The 19,899-nt window shown below is 39.3% G+C and overlaps 2 protein-coding genes across 7 annotated transcripts in view; one reads left to right on the plus strand and one right to left on the minus strand.

The window, feature by feature from the left end:
- Positions 1–19,489, plus strand: GFM2 (GTP dependent ribosome recycling factor mitochondrial 2). 3 transcript variants are annotated; one of them, XM_071580817.1, is made up of 23 exons: positions 1–165; positions 546–641; positions 913–996; positions 1,547–1,631; positions 1,980–2,025; positions 2,951–3,048; positions 3,984–4,109; positions 4,510–4,598; positions 8,566–8,654; positions 8,901–8,961; positions 9,059–9,244; positions 11,537–11,617; positions 12,331–12,479; positions 12,992–13,132; positions 13,211–13,310; positions 13,867–14,056; positions 15,208–15,284; positions 15,793–15,931; positions 16,055–16,240; positions 17,548–17,663; positions 17,937–18,119; positions 18,568–18,686; positions 18,939–19,489. In XM_071580817.1, the coding sequence occupies exons 3-23, from the start codon at positions 934–936 to the stop codon at positions 18,949–18,951; spliced, it is 2,337 nt and encodes a 778-aa protein (XP_071436918.1). In that variant the 5' UTR covers positions 1–165; positions 546–641; positions 913–933; the 3' UTR covers positions 18,952–19,489. The 3 variants fall into 3 exon arrangements, with proteins under 3 accessions (XP_071436918.1, XP_071436917.1, XP_071436919.1); XM_071580816.1 differs by having other exon boundaries at positions 546–612; XM_071580818.1 differs by having other exon boundaries at positions 546–612; positions 18,568–19,489.
- The window catches only part of HEXB (hexosaminidase subunit beta), a 27,628-nt gene continuing 21,361 nt past the window's right edge, over positions 13,633–19,899 (minus strand). For 3 of the 4 annotated variants that reach the window (XM_071580819.1, XM_071580823.1, XM_071580822.1), the window contains one exon: positions 19,634–19,804. In XM_071580819.1, coding sequence (XP_071436920.1) covers positions 19,741–19,804 — 64 coding nt within the window. In that variant the 3' untranslated portion in view covers positions 19,634–19,740. Of the gene's footprint in view, positions 13,940–19,633; positions 19,805–19,899 lie in introns of those variants that run through there. The other variant, XM_071580820.1, reaches the window with a different exon arrangement.

Genomic DNA, 19,899 nt, shown 5'->3' on the forward strand with positions numbered 1-19,899 from the left:
GGGGGAAGGGAGAAGGAGCGCGCCTTCCGGCGGCATGGCGGCTGTGCCGGCCGGGGCAGGGGCCGGTTCGGGGGTTGGTCCGGCCGCGCAGCTCCGGGCCGGGCCGTGGTGAAGCTCCGTCAGCGACAGAAGGTCCTCTGGGGCCGGCAGACAAACGCCCCAGAGGTTCGTGCGGCGGAGGGGAGGGCGGTGTCGTTTTGCGGGCGCGACCGGTTCGGCCCCGCGGCTCGGGCAGTACGAGTACAAGAGGCCTCCGCGCCCGTCCCGCGCCCCCGGCCATCAAGCGCGGCGGCATCTCCGGTAGGGGAGTGTGCGGCTCGTAAGAAAGGGGCGTGCGGGTGAGCCTGTGCGCGCAGCTTCTTACCCTTCATTGTGAAAGTACCAGGAAACACCAAATCGCTGGAGCTGTGCATTGGCGTCTCTTAAATAAGCAGCAGCCAGCTAAGAATGCTTTTGAAGCTGCTCCACTTGGGTTTTGTTTTGCAAGTTTTTGGCGATGCTTAAGAAGTTTTGGTACTTAATATTTTCTGTTGTTTCTGCCCCAGATAGGTACTTCGCCTTGCAACCCGTCTTTCTTCAAGATCAGAAAAGCTGTTTGCACTTCACTGATCGGTATTTGATGCTCTAGAGTTTATCTGAGGGCGAGTGTCAACTCTGGTGTTCATTATTCTGCTTTACTGTTTGAAGATTTCCTTGAGAAGTATACCTAGTGTTTGTCAGCATGCATTTATGCTGCATTGTTAAGGCTTAATAGCATTATTTTTAAAAATCTGACACTGATTTAACCTGCAAAATGTTGACCCGATTTGACTTGAGCAAGAGTATAAAGTTTTGTGATTGATTTATGTCAGAGTGACACAACTAACCTGTTTCTTGTCATAAACGTTTTGTGTGGTTTACTTACCTTGGCAGGGAACAGAGACGGGAACCAAAATGTTGAGAGTTGTGAGAAGAGTTTCAGTGGGGGCATTGAAGTCATTAAGTCTGTGCAATAAGGTAAACTTTCCCCAAAGTTTAGTTCTTTCTTGGTGAGCAAAGAAAGTATTTAAGTTATTCTGAGTTAAGTTTTTTGATTCTGGTGGTGGTGCTGTTTTTTAATTTTTCCCTTCCCTTTAAAAGTTGGCCTCCAAACAGAATACATGCTTTCATGTTGGAATGGGATTTCAGAATGGGGAAGTGGAATTTGTAATTTTTATGTAAGGTTTTTTGACTACGTAATATTTATCGTTGTTGAATCTTTATTATTTACAGAAATAATTAGCTATATTTAAAATAATGTGGCTATTGACAACATATTTTGATGCTATCATAGATTTTTACTGGACATCACAGATATTACTGAGGTTGTACTTGGTTTAAATCTTAGTGTGGGCATAATCTTCAAATGTCTGCTTCCAAATAGCTGGTTTTATGAGCTTATATAAATACATAACAACAGTATCTGTTCCTGTAGATTTTTTTTGGTTTTTTTTTCTACAACTGACAAAAGTGTAGCTAAATAATTAGTTGTACTGATTAATATTCTACATTATTTTGTTCTTTCAAGCATGTGTATTTCAGGAAGACAAAAATGAGAGTCAAGAGTGTGACACAGCAAAACTGCATTCTGAGAAACTACAGTGCTCCCCCAGGTAGAATTTAGTTATCGAATCATCAGTTCAGATGAATGTCAGCATTACAGTTGTCTTGAACTGAGACGTGCCTTTTCAGAGTAAGATGTTATTGTGCTGATGATACTTTTCTGTGTTGGCCTTTTTGTCTTGTTTCTACATTACAACTGTTTTGAAGAATTTTTTTTTGAGACATAAGTAGTTTCAACTAAGTACATGTATTTAGAAATTTGAGGTGGTAGCAATTACAGGTTGTCCAGACTTGTGGCTCAGAATTTTTTTTAGTAAGGTTTTAAGAAGTTTTCTTAAATATATTTTCTACATTGGGTTTGATCTTAAAAATTGTTATTTAATTTTGTTTGTCTCCAGGAGATGTTAAGTCTCTGCGTTCTGTCATTAATCCTCATATATCCAGGTATGTCATGATAGCTCATTGGTCCGATGTAACTGGCAGTCAGAGCAATTGATATGATAAAGCATCTTAAGTTGTTGCTGTGCCTGTCTCGTGTACATATTTAATTTAAATTTATTACTTGCTTACTTTTACCTGTGTGACATTTCAATATAGAATGCTTGTTGGTGTCAGGGAGGTTTTAGATTGTCTCTCATTCCCATCATCATAACCAAAACTGGGCTTTTAGAGATGCTTCAAATCCATGGTGTTGCTTGGAGCTGAAAGGAGGGGAGAGGGTGTCTTGGCAACTAGACCTCTGTGTACTTTGTGTGCATGGGAGCACTCAGCCACATTAAATGAGGACAAGGTGGCTAGGGGCTGAGTTGCCAAAGAAATGTCTTGGGAATGCAGTTTCCTTGGAAGGCTACTTCTGTCCTGAGGGTGAGGCCAGCTGGCATTAGTGGTGTGTTCATGGTGCTGCACCAGAGCAGGTGAAACCATTCTGGAAGCTACGGATGAGGTACTTCATAAAGGAAGAGTTGACTGAACGGAATCAAAGACAGCTTTGTGGGAACTTGGATCCTGTATTTGGGGCATAAAGGTAATGTATGCAGTGGATTGTTCTGGACACCAGGTGTCACAGATTGGAATGAATGAGAGAGTGGAGGGGCTGCTTCTATCTTTGAAGAGGGCAGATGGGTGAGGATGAGCCCAAGAGATGGCCTTCTCTGAAGTATGGCATGAAAACTTGTTGCAAAACTGTTCAGTACTACTGATACTCCACCATATCAACATTCTTCAGTATTAGAATGTACGCTGTATCAGATATGCAGCAAAGATACTACTAATCTAGTGTGCTGTTCTCAGTATTAATTGTTTATGCAAATAAGAGTACCATGGAATAAAAAAACTACTACACTGAACTCAATGTTTTCACTTTATGCAGAATCCGAAACATTGGCATTATGGCCCACATTGATGCAGGCAAAACTACAACAACAGAGAGAATGCTGTATTATTCTGGATATATAAGAACACTTGGAGGTTAGAAATACTTTTGATTTCAGTAACTTTGAGAGGTTTAATAGTGTACAGTAACATGCAATGCTGCAGTTAGAAGTTGGTGGAATACCTCATGTAGAAGCCAGTTGCTCCAAAGTTGTACTGCAGTTTAGTGGAATTTCATTACATGTTACATTATGGTCTAAGGGAGTTTTACTTTGAGAGATCATAGGGGCATGTTTTTCTTTTAGCACAGTATTTTTTGTATAACATTTAATGAGAGGATCTCCTTATCTTAGTTGCCGCTCATGGGCTGTTCTGGTAAAGCTGTTTCTTAATTCTCTTTTGACCTGTAAAGAAACCAGATTAAGAAAAAGTATCCATTCCTTTTGAAAACCATAGCACAGGAAGAATTCCTTGCTATAACAACTTTCACGGATTTCTTAAAAATTGAAAGGGAGTCAGCAGCCTGTTTGTGCTTGGTGTCCTGATTAAAAGTGTGGAACTGCTCTTTTTATTAAAAATTTTAAAAAAGCCCATAAGCAAAACAACTCTTACTTGGTGTTTTTCTGTTTGTTTGTTTTCACTTTAATTTTAACTTAATTATCCTCTGATTGCCAAATTTTTAAATGTCAGTCACATTCCATACAGTAAGTGCAGCCGGGTTTTTTAAAGCTGTAGTTTGTCCATGATTTTGGACTTTGCTTTAGTTGATAGATTCTCATGGTGTTACTAGGATTAAGAACATTAAAAGGGTTGTTGAAATTGCTTGTCTTTGACTCGTAGACCATTTGTTCCTTGGGAAAGGAGCCTGAGTAAATTACCTGACGTTGTATTGTTTTGAAAAAAGCTAATTTTCGTAGCTTATCCATATCCATAAAAGGAACAGTATTTCCAACTCTGTCTTGAGGTCTGTATTCAAAGATAATTTCAAATTTTGAATTACTTACCTATCCAACCCTGCTTCCTGTTTATAGATGTTGATGATGGAGACACGGTGACAGATTTTATGGTACAAGAGCGAGAACGTGGTATAACCATTCAGTCTGCTGCAGTTACATTTGACTGGAAGGACTACAGAATCAATCTGATTGACACCCCAGGTACTGCTTTTTAGCAGTACTCTTACTAGTAAGGGAGAGTGGGTGAGGTGGAGTGTTGTAGAATGTCTTAGTTTTAAATACGGTGCAAGATTTAATTGGTTCAATTGCATCAGTAAAAAGGCCTATACTGAACTTTGTTCAGGTTTGGATAATTGATATTTGCTGATGCCTAATCTAGCTCATATAAAGTGAGCTCAGATATTTCCCCACTAAATTGTTCTCACTTCTGGAATTGGATTATAGCAGTGTTGTGTACCTCAAAGACTGACGGGTGTCTTTCCTTGCAAGTAAAGAAAAAGTTGTTTTGCCATGACTTGAAAAAAAGTTCTTCAAATTTGTAATGACCTGTTGATGTAGCTTCTTTGAATTATGATGGTATAAAAGGAAGATTGTTTTTTAGGTCATGTGGACTTTACAGTGGAAGTTGAACGTTGCTTGAGAGTCCTGGATGGAGCAGTAGCAGTGTTTGATGCTTCAGCTGGTGTTGAGGTAAAAACAACTGGTAGATTTTTCTTTTGTATGTGTGCATCTGTCTCATGAATGGGGAGAGTTTTTCTCAAATGTTATGTGTTTAGTTAGTTTGTCTGTGCCTGAAGAAAGTCAAGATGCTTGTCCCTGACCAGTTTCAGTGTCCCGTTACAGGGACATACAAGTCTGCTGAATTGGAGGGTGGTTCATCTGACTTCTTCAGGGTGATGTGCAAGCAGAAAGTCCCTGTCCTGGGTTGAGCTGGCAAATCACCAACTGTCCAGGACAGAGTGAAGAGGGTTCCTCCTCCCCCCAACCAGCCAAGGGAAAAAAAAAAGAAGAGGGAGAGGGAAAAAAACCCTCAAAACCAGGTCTATGCTGAAACTAACTACATGTATTTATACAGAAAAGAGAAAATTAAGAGGATACTACAATATAACACACACTTACACAAGTTATGTATAACAAGAAATAACTTCCCACTTCCCAGTAAACATAAATTCTACCATTTTAACTACAAATCATTCTAGAGAAGTTGGTTCTTCAGAGACAGACTTAAGCAGAGAGAAAAGCTAAGAACAAACATTTTACTTCCCTCAGATAACATGATGTTAAGCCGGTGCTCCAGGCTTGGGCCTCCCCATCCCTCCTGGGACAGCAGAGTGTCTTGCTGGCACCACAGCTGTGAAGCAACTGAACTAGCCACACCCACACACCAGCTCTTACCCCTTTTGAGATGATGCAATATGGTATGGAATACAATATTATTGGCTAGAAGAAGTCAGCTGTTAGCTAGCTCAGCCCAGCTCAAATCAGCTGACAATCCTAGGCCTAGCTGAACTTTAAAGCCTAAATTTAGGCCCACCTGGCTAAACCCATAACATATTCCACCCCTTATTCCATACCATATTACGTCACTCATACCTTAGATCTATCTATTCCTGCGCTTAAACAGTCTTTGCTCTTTCCAGGGCCATCTTCCACCCCTCCATATTGTAGGCAATAGTCCATTAGGATGGGGTAGGTACTTCAGGCAGGAAAAACAGTTCATCATTGGACACCAACACCTGTTCAGCTCAGGTCTTCTTCATCTGATGGTCTATGTCCTGCAACACAGAACTCGAAATGCAAGTTACTTTTTTTTTCTCAAGGTTAAATGTCCTTGAGGCACACATTGGGATCATCCCATCCCCTTTCCAGGGGTCACTATACCCTCATTAGGGTCACCATCCCCACACTGGGGGCACTATCCCCACATTGGGGTCTCCATCCCCTTTTTAGGGGTCATCCCCACATTGGGATCACTATCCCCACACTGGGGTCTCCATCCCCTTCTCAGGGGTCTCCATCCCCTTCTCAGAGGTCTCCATCCCCTTCTCAGGGGTCTCCATCCCCACACTGGGGTCACTATCCCCTTCTCAGGGGTTTCACAATAGTGGATAACCTGGGAAATAATGTCCATGGTTAAATCCACCCCTCGGCCGAGGATAAACCTGCTTTGAGGGGTTTTTTCTTCCTCTCCCTCTTCTTTTTTCCCTTAGCTGGTTGAGGGGAGGAGGAACCCTTTTCACTCTGTCCTGGACAGTTGGCATTTTGCCAGCTCAACCCAGGACAGATAAAAAGGGAGGAGAGGAGGGAGAGAGGAAAGAAAACTTCCAAAACAGGTTTATGCTGAAACTAACTACATGTATTTATACAGAAAAGAGGAAAATTAGAGAAAACCACAATATAGCACACACTTACACAAGTTACATATATATAACAAGTAATAACTTCCCACTCCCCAGTTAATACAAAGCAAAGTCTATTACACTAGATCTGTAAGTACTCTTAAGAGACACATAGCAAGAAACAGAAAGAGTAACAACAAAAATGTTTCTACTTCCCTGAATGCAAACAAAATGCAAGCAGAAGCAGCAGGGGCAGAGCAAGGCCTGCTTCAAGACAAAAGTTGGATCACGTCCGGCCTGTACCTCAGCCATAGCAGAACTGACCAAGCCACTCCCACACACTGGATTTTACACCCTTTGAGATGATGTAGTATGGTATGGAATACAATATTATTGGCTACAAGAGGTCAGCTGTTAGCTAGCTCAGCCCAGCTTAAATCAGTTGACAATCCCAGGCCTAGCTGAACTTTAAAACCTAAGTTTAGGCCCACCTGACTAAACCCATAACAGTCCCACTCTTGCAAGGTCCACACTTGGTGTGTCCATTGTCAAGAAACGTTCAGGGACACATAGCAACAGCATTGCAAGCCTCCACAAGCCAATATGTTACCCACTGCCAGTGCCTGTTAGTGCCCTTGAAAGAGTCTTGATTAATAGTCTATGGAGTAACACTTTAGCAATACGATAGAAAATTTTGATGGGGTAGGGTTCAAAGATTTCCAGTAGTAGTATCTGGCTGCAAAACTGTACTCAAAGCAATATACTGACACAGTCTAATCCCTAACAAAAACTGGCTTGATGTAATAATTCAGTGCACATAGGACTATGGTTCTTACCTGGTAGGTGTCCCTAGTGTGGAGAAGACAGGTTAAGCCCATTGACTGATCTCAGAAGTTATGATGGAGTCTTCCCTAACTTCTCCTCATTTTTAATTTAGCTATATACTATTTTTGTATTTAGGTGGAGCTAGTCATACCTCATGTACAGTGAGGGGTGGTTGAACCTTGGGAGGTGAGCATTATGTCTGAAGTAACTTTTAGGGTAGAGGTACACATGTGATCTTGTCGCAGTTGCTGGTTCAACAGCAAGAAATCTTCTGCCTTTGTTTACAGCTGCTACGTGGCTTACCAGCTACAAATTTGGTACCACTGAGTTCCCCTCATGCAGTGATTTCTAAAAGCCTGGCCTCAGTGTTTCCACTCAGTTCCACCCTGTTTAGTTCACCTTAGCATGTATTGTGTGTGGGAAGTTGGATATGCTGACTGCGTCCCATCCAGGGAGTGGCCACTGCATTTCGCCTTGTAACTTCTGCACTGTTTATAACTTCTGTTAAGAGTGTAAATGTGACTTCCCAGTTTTCTCTAATTGTAGTCCTAGCCACCCAAGTAATTTTCCTGCAGTGTCTAATAAATCAGACTGAAATAATGTACAGAGAGACTGCTCTGCATTATAGCTCTTAATGCTTTGATCAAAATTTGGCTTCAAGATGCTGAGCATGTAATTTCAAGTCCTATGTTGCCCAGGAATTTCCATAGTAATAAACAGCAATTGAGTGGGTGTACCATTAGAGTTTGGGGTGTTTCTATTGGTTTGTGGCTGTCTTTTACAAACCTTGATTGAGGGGAATGCTTCTGGCTAGCTCCACAAGTGGAAAAAATTGAGTATCTGTCAATTTCTCATTTTCAGATTTCATGTAGAAAATCAGTAATTTTCAACCAGAATTTCTCCTTCCCCAATGGCCTTTTTAATGTGCCCTTTGGGTTGTAGTCCAAAAAAGTGAAGGCAGGCTGGAATTAGATTTTATATGGCATGAGGTGTTCCAGTAGTTCAGTCCTGTAGAGAAGTTACGTGGAAAATTATTGTCTTTCATGGGACATACCTCTTTCCTAGATAAGGGATGAGAGAACTCCTGATCACTGTAAGTCACAGCATTTAACTTGCTGTTGGAAAACATTTAGGTGCCATTAAATATGAACCAGAACTGAGAAACAGCTCCCTGCCCCAACAGCAAAGCAATTAGATCTGCTTGTGTTTTTTTCGACAACTCTAGCAAATTTTTGCATTATTTCATGTGTTGGTAAGAGACTAGGTTTCTGAGTTCAAACTGGTTTTATATATACCTAGTTTAACTTTCAAATAAAAATGCATATGATAAATGACTCAGGTGTGCAAAAATTACTAGGAAAACGACACTAGTTTTAGTGTTCTTTGTGTAGCCACAGTTCCCTTCTGTTCTGTGAACTTGAACCCTCAGTCGTACTGGGGAGTGCATAGTTCAGCTATTGGCACTAATGTTTGCATTTTGTCTTTTGCTTTAGGCACAAACTCTGACCGTCTGGAGACAAGCAGACAAACATCAGATACCACGAATTTGCTTTTTAAACAAGATGGACAAAAACAGAGCAAGGTATTTAGACACATATTTTAATCATTGCTAAAAACCTTGTAAGAGGATGTCTCTAGTAAAGGTTTCCTGTTAAGCACCAAGCAACCCAATTATGTTAGTACTTGGTGTATACTATGCAATTGTATATGCAAATGCGTATTTTTATGGAATTGTAGAAGTCATTTTTGTAGTCAGTAAGGAATGGTAGAGGTATTTTACTAATGTCATCAAGTTTTGTGTAACTTAGTATCTGGGTTTTTTATATAGCTTTACTTATGCTGTTGAGAGCATCAAACAGAAGTTGAAGACAAAACCTTTGCTATTACAGGTAAGCTTAGAAATTAAATGTTTATTTTCTTTCTTTACCAAATGGAATTCTTTTCTTCATTTTTTGCAACTATCTGAACTTTGTACTCTTTTTATAGTTGCCCATTGGGGAAGCCAAGACCTTCAGAGGACTCGTTGATGTTGTGACTAAGGAAAAAATAATTTGGAAACCTACTTCTGATTTGGATGATGGAAAAAATTTTGAGCGAAAGTTGCTGCTGGAGGCTGATGATCCAAACCTGTTCCAAGAAGTCCAGGATGCCAGAAATGCCTTAATAGAACAAGTAAAGTTCTAAAGTAAATGCATAATATATTTAAAACCATTACTTAGACAAGTAGGAAAAGTAGACTGGAGATTTAAGTGACCCTGGCTAAGAGACCTATTGAAAGCAAGGCTGACTTCAGCATTAGATCAGATTCTTCAGGCCTTGTTGAGAGTTGAATTTTCAAGTCTAAGAATGGTGATTACAGTCCCTCTAAGCAGCCTGAGTGCTTGACCATCATTATTTCTTGTTGTCCAATGGGAATTCACCATGTTGTGACCTGTGGCAGCCATGTTGGTGCTTTCCTTGTGTATATCTGAGATGATCTGTCTCTGTTTTCCCTGGAGCAGGCCCACCATCACAATTTCAAGTAGTCAGAGACAGCATTTGCTTTAACCTCTCCAAGTCAGACAATCACTCTGGGCCTCCAGCTGCACTCCAGCCCCTTTATTCGTTTCCCACTGGACTTCCTACTGTTGTGTTGGTCTCTTGTGCTGGAGAAGGTAAAGCAGACAGTGCTTCAGGTGCAGTTTCACAAGTGTAGGGTAGAGGGCACTACCCACTCTCCCTGATCCACTGGCAGTGCTCTTGTGGATATAGCCCTGTATGCAGTTAGCCTTTGTCACTGAAGGGGGACACTGCTGACTCATAGGGTCCAGCAGGACCCTCTGGGTGACTTCTGCAGAGCTGTGACCTAGCTAGTTGATCCCCACTTTGTATCAGCACATGGATTTGTTCTGTTCTAGGTGCTGAGATTCTGCGTTTGTCCTTGCTGCACTAGTTTCAGGTTTTTTTCCCTTCCAGTCAAAGTTGCTTAATACTTATTGGAAATACTAATACCTGATGGCAAAATGTGCTGATAAAGACTTGGAGTCCCTGGCTGTACAAAATTGAAGACTCCTTGCTTTATAAATAGGGAGTTGGAGAAAGCAAACACTAAACATTCAGTTCGCAACCATAGTATCTCATAGTCTTAGATGCCAAAAGATACTTGGTGCATTCACACAAGGTCTGACATGTGTGACCCAGAACCTGCAGGGTGTCCATACTTTTCTAGAGCTAGAGGTAGAAGGTGGATGGGATTTTGCAGGCTGGTTAAAATTGCACTAAATACGGTGCTGGAGGCAGCTCCATCCAATCATAAATTGATCTGTTTTGTTGGAAGTGCTGTCTTCCATAAAACTTTCAGTAACACTGTGTAAGTGCATAAACAAATGATGCTAGGCTTTCAGTTTCCTTTGGAACATTGGAATCAGAGAGAACTGTTCACCCAATTGATTCTATGATTCTTTGATTATATTGCTCTGAGTGCAGTAAACTCCTACACAATCTGGTTTTCAAATTTACCAGGATTTGCATGGAGGTGTTATTACTTAGCCTTTTATCTTAAGAAATGTATTTTCAGATAAAAAGCTTTGTAAGAACAGTGCAGGCTTTTTTCACCTTGTTTTCTGGGCCCTTCCTGAAGCAGGAATGGGTGGACCAGTAGTTGTGATAATTGAGATAACCCTGTGTTCATAAAATACTTTTTGAAATGCCTTCTACCCTGTTAAGACTAGTTATCAGAAACACTGTAAAATACAGTATTTTGAATACCAGCCATTTTACACTTTACTTTCACTTAATTAAATAAACGGTTTCCTTTATCTCTTGTGTTTTAACTATTAGCTTGAAAGAACTCTAATGGCTTATCAAGGGTTTATTACAGAACTTCGTCAATTGGTGTCATAGCCATTAGAGGGACCAAAGGGCCTTCCTGACCATGGGTGCCCCGAGTCTGTGACAGTGCAGGGGTGTATGTGAGATGAGGTTTACAGAGTAGTTAAGTTACAGGTCCAGTTAAGAGGTGCAGTTTGAAAATACAGATGTACACTTGGACATAAAAGCCTTTGACATGAAGGTCAAAATGCCCTGATACTTGTCTGTTTTTAACAGCTGAATATCTGTTGGCTTGCACAGGTTACTTCTGCTTACTTCAGACTTTGCCATGTTTGCAGGTGTGAAGTACATTCAGTTATACCTCTCATGGCTGTGACTGTATGGTTCATTTCTGTCTCAGGGAGAAGTACAAGCATTCTCTCTCCCACTGATGTTTTGCCTGACAACAGCTTTATAAGTGGGTTTCATTGTTTTTTCTCCCATTCTTTCCTGAAACCTTTATTTTCATAATTTTCTGTGGTTTGAATTTTTGATCTCTGATGTCTTTAAAAGCTTTGTTACACTCTGTTTAGCTATATATCCTAATTAAGTAAGATTTGTGACTTGTCTGTGAAACTGCTGCATGAGAAATGATAAAGAACTATTCTGTTGAAGGTTGCAGATCTCGATGATGAATTTGCTGAACTGGTTCTGGGAGAGCATAATGAAAATTTTGACTTAATATCAGCTGAGAAGGTAAATTTTACATTTCATTATTTATAAACGTGTTTGCTAGCTGTTATCTGAGGGGCTAGGTTATTTTTCCTTTAGCACATACAGACAGGATTTTGCAGATTTATCAGCAGAAAAAAAAATCAGACCAGCTTCTGCAGTGAAGTAACAGTACTGTGAATTTAGAACAGAATGCACTTGAGCTTAGTATGAGTTTATACAAGTGCCCTGTGATTCTTGGGCATGCTAGGCACAATTTTACAAGTAAGGTATGTTTGTTCAGGAAAGTGTGTTCGTTTTTTTTTTTTTTGAAAGTTATACTGCTGCAAAAGAGTTTAGTAAAAAGCGAATGGAACTTCAAGGTAGACCGAGTGCAGTTTGTGACTGAGCTGCTCATTCTTACGAACAAAAGTAGTATCTCAACCATTTTGAATTGGTTGGATCTTCACACATAGCATGTTGAAAGCTTTGAGGTAAAATATTCTGAATTTAAGGAACTGTTAGAACAGCTGAAGATCTGTATAAAATGTTTAGAAATCTTAAAACTGGTGTCTTCTATTGTAGCATCTAAACATTTGGGTTTATGGTTTGGAGCTCGTTAAATGCAGTAAAAGGAATTTGGAAGAGTGAACATACTTTTTAACTCTTTGGGGATTTGTTAGCAATCTCTGGTAGCTGGAGTGCAATTTAAGGCTAAATTGTAGTTCCCATGTTAACAGAGAATTCTTGTTTTGCAGTTACAGTCTGCTATCCGCAGAGTCACTCTTGCTCACAAAGCTGTGCCTGTCCTCTGTGGCAGTGCACTGAGGAACAAAGGGGTGCAGCCATTACTGGATGCCATTACCATGTACTTGCCCGCACCTAATGAGCGCTCATATGAGTTTCTGTAAGTATAGGTAGAAAAGGAGACACACAGAAAAAAATAAATAGGAAAGCATAAAAGGGGAAGATAAGAAATATTAACAAAGCATTCACAGTCTTTAAAAATGTTTACTTTTTTGGGGTATTAAATAACAGTAGAGATGTGTGGACAGAAAAACACACTTTAGTACTGAACCTGCTTTGGTCAGCACTGCTGGAATTGTATGCCTTTATCAAGTCAAACTTGCACTTCAAAGTCTTTTTTTTAATCTAAGGACATTCTCATTTTACAAAAATGTGGTCTAGGGATTCTGTTTAGTATTGACTGAGTCATATGACATCCTACATGTCCTACAGGAACTGGAATGGCTTAGATTATTGTTTTTCAGTACAGATTATGATTTCTTAAAAATCTGCCTGTATTAATATTACAGTAAGAAACATACTACCACTTAAATGAGTGGAAACTTAGGTAAATGTGAGTTTGAGTGGAGTAATTCTACAAGTATGCATTTTGTTGTGTTTTTTGTTTTGCAGACAATGGTACAAGGATGACCTGTGTGCCCTAGCATTTAAAGTTCTCCATGATAAATGTCGTGGACCACTAGTTTTTGTTCGTGTTTACTCAGGTTCACTGAAACCTCAGTCAGCTGTATATAATATTAACAAAAGTTGCACGTAAGTAAGATAGAGGTGTGGGGTTAGTGTAGCATTGCAATGTCTGTTGAAGTCCTAATACAAAAATTTAATTTTTAGAGAGAGAATGAGCCGTCTGCTCCTGCCCTTTGCTGATCAGCACATTGAAATACCATCACTGATGCCTGGCAACATTGCTCTTACAGTTGGGTTAAAACAGGTAATGAAAAATACTGATTCTGTAAGGGAGCTTGTTTCACTAGTGTGCTTTTTACTTCTGTGGTGTTGTATTGTACGTGTTCTTGATAATGGTGTCATATGTAAACTTGCTTTATTTGAAGTATGTTCACATGTACTTTCTCCTGAAAAGAACTATCACAATGTACAAATGTCAATAGTTGACCTGGAAGCTGCAGTGCTGATTGGAAAGGACTGCAAGCAGAAAGTGTATTTTATTAGAGTTGAAGCTTATATTTATACTCAAACTCTTCAAACACAGTGTAATGCCACAAAGAGACCTCCTGTGGGAATAGAGACTGAAAAAATTACCTAAAAGCAAGAGTTTAAGTTCAAATAAATTTGTTTCATGCTTGCTTCTGTTAGTTTAATAATTAATTCAGTACTTTATTGTCTGAACAGGTTGCATGAATCTTACTTGCACAGGTTTTCTCAAATGTAACCAGCTTTGGCATGGATTTTGGTTTTGGGGGTTTTGTTGCTTTTTTTTCACATCACCTCCTCTCCCTCTCCTATGTCTTGTGGGTGCTGATCTACAGAGTGCCACTGGAGATACCATAGTGTCATCAAAGGCTTCAGCAGTCGCTGTAGCACGTCGAGCTGGAAGAGATGCTGTGGAAAAGAAGATGTCTGTGAGTGATGTAGACAGCCTTCTGCTGGCAGGTGTTGAGATCCCTGACCCTGTCTTCTTTTGTACAATTGAACCCCCTTCCATGGCCAAACAGCAAGGTACAGTGAGGAGTGAGTTGCACAAATCTATCAGTCAGTGATCTAGTAAGACTTTTTGGTGTTTTGCACTGATGGCAAATTTTAGACCATGGTTGTTGACATCTTTTGCTATTACTTCATCAAGCAGCACTAATATTAGTACCTTTGTAGCTTTTATGTCTAGAAAGTGATTCTTCATTTAGAATTAAAAGGTGGAGGCACTTATGCTTGTCACATTGGTGTGCTGTACATTGTGTCACAAGTACAAATGACGTTGAAATGTTTGGGGGTTTTTCAGTTGGCACTCGCAGTTTTACTCTGTGGTGTAAAGTCTTCACTGAGCCAGACTTCTGTGTTTTTAGGTAGGTTTCATCCATGCAGTGTGAGTTGGAATCTTACTGTCTTTCCAACAGTCAGTACAAGAGGAATGGATTATTTGACTCTTTTTAGAAATAACGCTTTAAAATGTATCTTTATTCTAAGAAAGCTAAGCTTGGTTGGGAGTGAAGAAAAGGAGGGTTAAATATCAGTGTAGTAGAGGGTTAAGTATCAGCAAGGTAGAACAGAGACTTCGAGCAACATATCTGCAGGATGAGCATCTGCAGGATGAGATGTTACTGATTTGGGGGTCATTAGATGTTTTAGTTCGCTTTTGTTTTTTTCCTCAAAGACTGTAAGGCAGTTGCAGCAGTCTTGGCTCTTAGTTTATCATTCTGTAGCTGCTTTCTTCAGCAGTTAAGGTAATGGGGAGTCAGAAAAAAAATAATATCTGTATTTGCATTTGAACGTTTTCATGTTGAATTCATACAAGTAAATATGTAACAGTTGACAGTTTTACTTATCTGTACAAAAGGGTCAATACTTATTTACTGACTTTACGAATAATATATAAATTCCAAGCTGTCTCCATACAAGCACAAAATATCACTCTGACAACAGTATCTTAAATAATCAAAGCACTCTATAGTGCAGTTAATTTTTGTGAGAAAATCAGAAGTTGTAGGTTCCTTGTAATTTGACCTGACTTTGCCAAAATCTGTGTTTCTCTATGGTCCTTTTCATTGTTCTGAGAAAAAGATTTGGCCTTACAGGGAAAGTTGCATTTAGGGACTTACCTTAATTCTCAAACTACCGAAGTCACTTTAGATACCATGTTTGATATTTATGTACAGACTTGGACAATGCATTGAGCTGCCTTCAGCGTGAAGATCCCAGTTTAAAAGTGAAGCTAGATCCTGACACAGGACAAGTAAGATGAATGCTCTACTACTCACCTTATAACCAAGTTCTATTCTAGAACTGTTAAGACCACACTTCAGTTAGTTCATCTGCATATTTAGATTTTCTAGAATAAGAAGGACTCTCTAAATGTTGTATGTACAAAGTTCTGTGTGTGAAACTAAAACAGAGCCTTGTGGTGCAGTTGTGCTTTACAGAATAGAGGAAGTCACCCTGTGCTCTGCATCTTTTTGACAGTTCTGTATTTAAAAAAGTTTGAATTATATGGTCTTCTAAGATAATGTAAGATTACCTTTTTTATAGTGGCCACAGGAGCGGTAACTACCCTCTCACTTATGTGGTGTTTATGTCAGATGTTATGTTGTGTTATGTTAGAGCAGTGTTCTCTCTAGGGTCCTTGGAATTTAAAGGATTTCTAAGAGACAGTTCAAAGATTGCAAGTCCTTGCTTAAAGCATTTGTAATAAAACCTGAGTTTTGCATGCTTTTCCACTTCTCTCTCAACTATCTTCTCACCAGACTATCCTCTGTGGCATGGGAGAACTACACATAGAGATCATTCATGACCGAATCAAACGTGAATATGGAATTGAGACTTATTTGGGACCTCTTCAAATAGCATATCGAGAAACCATCTTACATGCTGCCCAAGTTACAGGTAAAATGAGTAAATGGAAAAAATCTTGTTTCTGGATTTGTACCTTGATTATTCAGATAAATTTTACGTATTGGGTTTTTTTCCAAATGGCTGTTTCACCTTTTTTCCCCCTCCTCCTTGCAGATACATTGGACAAAACAGTAGGAGATAAACGACACTTTGTAATACTAGAGCTGGAGGTGAAGCCCAGGTTAGGGGACAGAGCAATGACAAAACCCATCATCAGCTATGCTGAGAGTGTCATTGGAGAACTACCCAAAGAACTCCAAGGAGCTGTAGAAAATGGAATCACTAATTCATGCATTCAAGGTAAAGGAAGTGCTATGAAAGCTATGCTAGTCTAGTATTTTTTAAGAAGCAATTTAATAAGTTTCTAGAAGGAAAAACCTCTTGGTCGCTTGAAAACTAAAAGATAGTACATGCTAACATGTACATAAGATACAAAGCAAAATTACAACATTTCCTTGACTACAAAAAGTTGCCAAACACTCTTCCCTGTTCCGGGAATGGAAATCAGCGTGCCTTTGGCTTCATTTTAAGGTTGATTTCTCTTCAGTCATTCAACAGTGAGCATGGAGTGCTTTTGGTTTATTTTTTAATCTGGTATAGGGTGATGACAGAAGTGGTTTCAGAGGCCAACATATACACACCATGCTTCTATTAGTGTTACTGATGCAATTTTTGCAAATAAGTAAAATCCATGAAAGTTTTCAATAAAGCCTTATCTAATTGCAAAGTGAGGGCTTCCCAAAGGAGTAAAAGTGTCCTTGACCTTCAACTAAAAATAGGACGTATTTAATAACTGGTGGCTAAAGAGCTCTGTTTTACAGTAAAATCGATGGGTAGTGGATTGACAAATGAAAATTACTCTATATGAAGCAGCATGACATGTTTTTTCCATGTTGCTTTGTGAAATTGGAAAGCATCTCCCATCTCTGGCTGTGGAATGACCTTTAACTGTGTTCTTCATGTTTCTTGAAGACATTTCAGAACTGTGCTGTCTCCAACCTAAAATGGATGCCATAATAAAAAAAATGGTGTTTTTTCTCAGATGTTCAGGCCTCACATCCAGTCTAATATGGGTTGATCTGGTAGAGAGTCTTGGGTTGGAGGGAGATAATCTATGACACTAGAAGTTATTCATCCTTTATAGAATTGAGTTAATCCTGGAGTTTTGGTTGTGTGTTAGTATCGGGCTTTGCTGTGATCATACTGTGTTGAAAAGGAAAATGCAGAAAATACTCAGGCTTCTGCTTAAAAAAAAAGATGTCATTAATTTTTCAAATGAGGTCTTATTTCAATAGACAAGTTTTATATATTAAATGTAGTTTTAAAAGCTTAATTTTTGGGAACAGTTGTATGGCTGAGCACACTCAGGAACTTACTGTGAAAGGTATCTGTGCTTTTGATAAAGAGTAAGAAAGTATTCCTTTGTCTCTTTTGGTGTAATGACAAAATGAGGAACACAACCAGTAGTCACATCCTTTCAGGGGTGGGCAGAGAAGGAGAGAGCAAAGTAAGAAGCTTCACATTAATCCTGAACAATTTTTGGATGTGTCTTAGTATTCTGAAGAATGTGCTTTTTAATTTCTTCTCTTTTACCCTGGGCCACCCAGGACCTCTGCTTGGATTCCCAGTTCAGGATATAGATGTGACAGTGCAATCACTGACAGTGCATCCGGACACCTCCCACACAATGGTATCAGCCTGTGTCTCCCGTTGCATGCAAAAGGTACAGTGAAACTGTAAGCTGCTGAGGAATACAGTAGCATGATACACTGTGGGGAAAATCTGTGTGTACCAGTATCTGGTAACTATTCTTCTCTGACAGTGTAATGCCCTTGAATGTGGGGACTTTATAGCTTTTGAAAGTAGAGAATTTGAGAGACACTGTCGGCTTCAGTGATAAAAATACATGTAAACATCAATTTTATTTAAAACAAAAATCCAAATAACCTGCCCAGAAATGCATTGACATAATTTTATTTCCTTCCTTTTCATGTAGGCTTTGAAAAAAGCTGGTATACAAATACTAGAACCCCTGATGAACTTAGAAATCACAGTAAGTGAAGATCATCTCAGTGCAGCCCTTGCTGATCTTGCACAGCGGAGAGGTAGTATTCAGGAAATCCAGAGTAGGCAAGATAACCGAGTTGTGGTTGCTGCTGTTCCACTAGCAGAAATGATGGTACGTGATCACCTTATTAATGGTAAAACTAATTTTTTTATAAGCTTAAAAAATGGCTTCAGTTCACTTTTTTGTTACTGATACGTAAATTTAGAATGGATTTTTTGGACTGTATTTTAATTATTAAAGGTCTGAAGCAAGTGCCCAGAAATCTAGTGGTGTTTTTTTGCCCAATTCAGATTGTTAAACCAGCACTTACCTACTCAACACTAAATCAAAGTAGTAGTATGTACTATCAGAACAGGTTTTATAGAGAAGTTTTTAAAAAAATTACTGACTCATGCATGTATTGCATTTTTAATACAGTACTATTAAAAAACTAATTTATTAGTATGTTGCAGTATATTTCTGATACTCTCTCTGTGATATGACCAGCTTTCTATGCTAACTTATCCTATCCTATGATTTATCCTAAATTGAATGACCATGTTTTCTCAATTTTGTCCAGGGCTACTCAACAGTTTTGCGTTCTTTGACATCAGGCTCAGCAACATTCACGCTGGAGCTTGCCAGTTATCAAGCCCTGAACAGTCAAGAGCAGAGTGCACTTCTTCAGAGGAGGATGGGGTTGGTGTGACCAGTTTACTCTATGGAACGATATTTTCTATCCTCCATGTTAAATATTTTCATAGGTACACCAGTACATTTGTCTGGGACGAACTGGTGGTGGTAAATGATGAGTCAGCAGGTGGATGAAGAGACTGGGCTTTTAACTGTCTAAGGGGGAAGGTTCAGCAGACTGCTCTAATGACATGGCCTTGTAGTTGCAGAGCAGAGATGGAACCACAAGGTGTTGCTTTACAAATTTTTGTCTTACAGATATGATCCATAATGAGAAATGCTGCACCTCCTTTTCATGGAAATGAGCACTAAGTACACCTTAGTATGCCATCAGAACTGTTTCTTAGTTCGATAAATAAAGTTTGGGAAGTTTATGTCTATCATGAAATTACTTACAATTTTGGCAGCCTGTATGATTTGTTTTGAGCTGAATAAAAGTATATGGTTAATAAGCACTTTAAACAGTATAGCTATAAGTTTTACTCCTGTACAGGTAGCAACTAGTTATGAACCAGAGTTCAGGACTGGGTGTCACTTCTACCTGAGTTTGCTTTAGCAAGTAAGTGAAATGGATACTTGTGCAAATTGAGTAAGAGGTGTGAAGAAAACAAAACAAGAAAGGCAGAGTTCTTCCAGGACAGTAATCCCTACCTACCACTCTAAAATATATGATTTTTTTTTTTACCTTTAGGAATGAGTGAATTAAGCTGTAATGATCCTGATTTGCTATGAGCTGCAATTGTCTGATTTCCCAGAAACCTGGCAAATGAAAAAAATACTTTGAAATAAAAAAGGTAGTTTGCTCTTTATTTAAATAGTGTCTTAGCTTTATTTTTATCAACTTCAGAATGCAAAGAAACTGGAATTCATAACTCTGTGGTATCAAATTCCAGGATTTCACAGTGAAGAATCCCCATTTCTAAAAGTCTAAAATCAACCAGTTTTACTCCAACAAAGTTATCAAATAATTTTATTTTAAAAGTGAAAATTTTAAGTCTTGATTCAAACACATGGTTATACCCCAGAGGCACTTCAGGTTGTTGATAAGTCTTTGCAGCAGTTATGGCCCTCTTGCATCATGGGCACAGTATCCAATAAACACTGGTTCAGCTGCTATGCCACGGCTGTTAAAATAAAGTGAAATGCATATGACTAAAATCAAACAACTGGCTGTTTGTATGGGCAGGAAAAAAGATACTGGCACTCCCATTTTCTTAAT

Source organism: Pithys albifrons, chromosome Z (assembly GCF_047495875.1).
Source record: "Pithys albifrons albifrons isolate INPA30051 chromosome Z, PitAlb_v1, whole genome shotgun sequence".
Lineage (NCBI taxonomy): Eukaryota > Metazoa > Chordata > Aves > Passeriformes > Thamnophilidae > Pithys > Pithys albifrons.